A 2,143-nucleotide genomic window follows, 5' to 3' on the forward strand; every position below is an offset into this window, starting at 1 on the left:
ACTTCATTTCTTTGTCAAACACGGACCAGGAAGAGCAAATGTTATATGCTCTGTTAATTAAAGTTGATATGCTATTAACCTTATACTTTGTGGTGAATAACTCAAATAATGCATTCCCAAACCAGTAAAAGTAAGTTTTCTGTAAATAGTAGTGCACAGGCGACCATTTTCTTTGATGATAAGCGTATCAAGAAAGGAAAGTTGGTTTTCTTTTTCAATTTCACAGGTAAACTTAATGTAACGCTATAACTTAATCGTCCGAGATATGGTAAGTTGATATATTTGGTTTGTTCAGGGACAGATGTGAGTTTTAAAGGTTGGCAAAACTTGTTGTTTAAGAATGACCTCAGGGTTTTATGGAAAATACTGTTTGGGTAGCCATTCGTTTCAAAGTAATTTGATAAGAACTTCATTTCTTTGTCAAACAGGACCAGGAAGAGCAAATGTTATATGCTCTGTTAATTAAAGTTGATATGCTATTAACCTTATACTTTGTGGTGAATAACTCAAATAATGCATTCCCAAACCAGTAAAAGTAGGTTTTCTGTAAATAGTAGTGCACAGGCGACCATTTTCTTTGATGATAAGCGTATCAAGAAAGGAAAGTTGGTTTTCTTTTTCAATTTCACAGGTAAACTTAATGTTACGGTGTTGATCATTCAGGTAGGATAGGAACAGCTGTATATGTGATGGATGTTTGAACACAAGAAAGGTATCGTCTATGTATCTTTTGTAAAACAAGGGTTTAAATTCTAGTGGGCAGTCTTGTAGCCATTTCCTTTCATGATAACATAGAAAAGCATTAGCATAACTAGGGCCAATGGGAGAACCCATAGCAACACCATCAATCTGAGTGTACAGGCGGTTATCAAAAGTAAAAACTGAATCTTTTGTGACAACTATTAGAAGAGAAAGTAATTGTTTCTTTTCTAAACCAAATTGTGAAAGGAATTCTGCTGTAGTATTATTAGTGATAATTTGTGTGGTCTCAGCTAGAGGTACATTCGTGAACAAAGACTCGACGTCAAAACTAGCCATGGTTATGGTGTCATCGAATCTTAAATGACTGATTTCATTTATGAAATTCGATGAGTTGGAAATCGTGTATTCGTTATATGTTAGAGGTTGAATGATTTGTACAAGAAATTTTGCCAGATTATAACTGAAGGTGCCAATAGATGAAATAATTGGTCTAAGGGGTAAACCTGGTTTGTGTACTTTTGGGAGACCATACATAAAACCAGCACGAGAACCAGCTGAAAAGATAGAATGATATATGGTTTCATCAAGGATTGTTTTTAAAGGTCGTACGATTCTGTTTAGCTTGGCCTCTAGCTTTAACAGGTGGGTGGCAAGGTTGACATTTAACAGTTGGAATTTAGACGAGTCAGAAAGTATAGAAGAGAGTTTATTAATGTAGTCAGTTCTACTCAATAACACAATGCCCCTTCCTTTATCAGGTTTTGTAATAACAATATGTTCGTCTGACTTAAGATTTTGAAGACTGTTAGTGACTTGTTCAGTGAAATCAGATGAATAAGTTTCCTGGTTTTGTTGTACATATGTACTGTTAGCCAAAAGGGCTATTTTCCTAAAAACTGAGTTAAAAGTGTCTTCATAAATCATACAGTTCTTAAGTAGATGACACATTCTTTCAAAGGGGATAAAAAACTTTACAAAGCCCACTTTTTTAGGTCGGAGACAGAAATCCAAGCCTAATGATAGTGCTTCCTTTTCTTTTTGTGTCAGGACTGTATTTGAAAAGTTAAAGATTACCCTATTAGTATCCACTTTTTTGTCAAGATCTATGCCTAGATTCTTCAATTTACGGTGATGGATGGCTTCGATAGTCCTTACACTTCTTTCTACGCTTTGATTACTAACGTAGATAGGCATTTCAAATCAAACGAATAAACTTTTGATGTTAGATCACGCATAAAAGTGTCATGTGTGTTCTTAAGACATGACAACTTTTTGATTTGTCTTTTGATCTCACGATCAAGAAGTTTATATAGCCATGATTTGTAGGTGTTACTGGAGAGGAAGGATCTATCATAAAGCTTGAATTTAAAAAAAAAAATAGGGAAAATGTTATACAATTTGCAATAATCTAAAAATTTCAAGTCCAATTCCAACTTCTTGA

General features: G+C 34.3%; 1 protein-coding gene across 1 annotated transcript in view; it reads right to left on the minus strand.

Moving 5' to 3' along the window:
• Positions 1-719: 719 nt before the first annotated feature.
• The window catches only part of LOC119569744, a 6,222-nt gene continuing 4,798 nt past the window's right edge, over positions 720-2,143 (minus strand). The window contains exons 4-6 of the mRNA XM_037917770.1: positions 2,098-2,143; positions 813-1,591; positions 720-727 (exon numbers count right to left, since the gene is read on the minus strand). The exon at positions 2,098-2,143 is cut by the window's right edge and continues 75 nt beyond it. Of these exons, the coding sequence (XP_037773698.1) occupies positions 720-727; positions 813-1,591; positions 2,098-2,143 (833 nt within the window). The remainder of the gene's footprint in view (positions 728-812; positions 1,592-2,097) is intronic.

The sequence above is a fragment of the Penaeus monodon genome, unplaced genomic scaffold (assembly GCF_015228065.2).
Source record: "Penaeus monodon isolate SGIC_2016 unplaced genomic scaffold, NSTDA_Pmon_1 PmonScaffold_184, whole genome shotgun sequence".
Lineage (NCBI taxonomy): Eukaryota > Metazoa > Arthropoda > Malacostraca > Decapoda > Penaeidae > Penaeus > Penaeus monodon.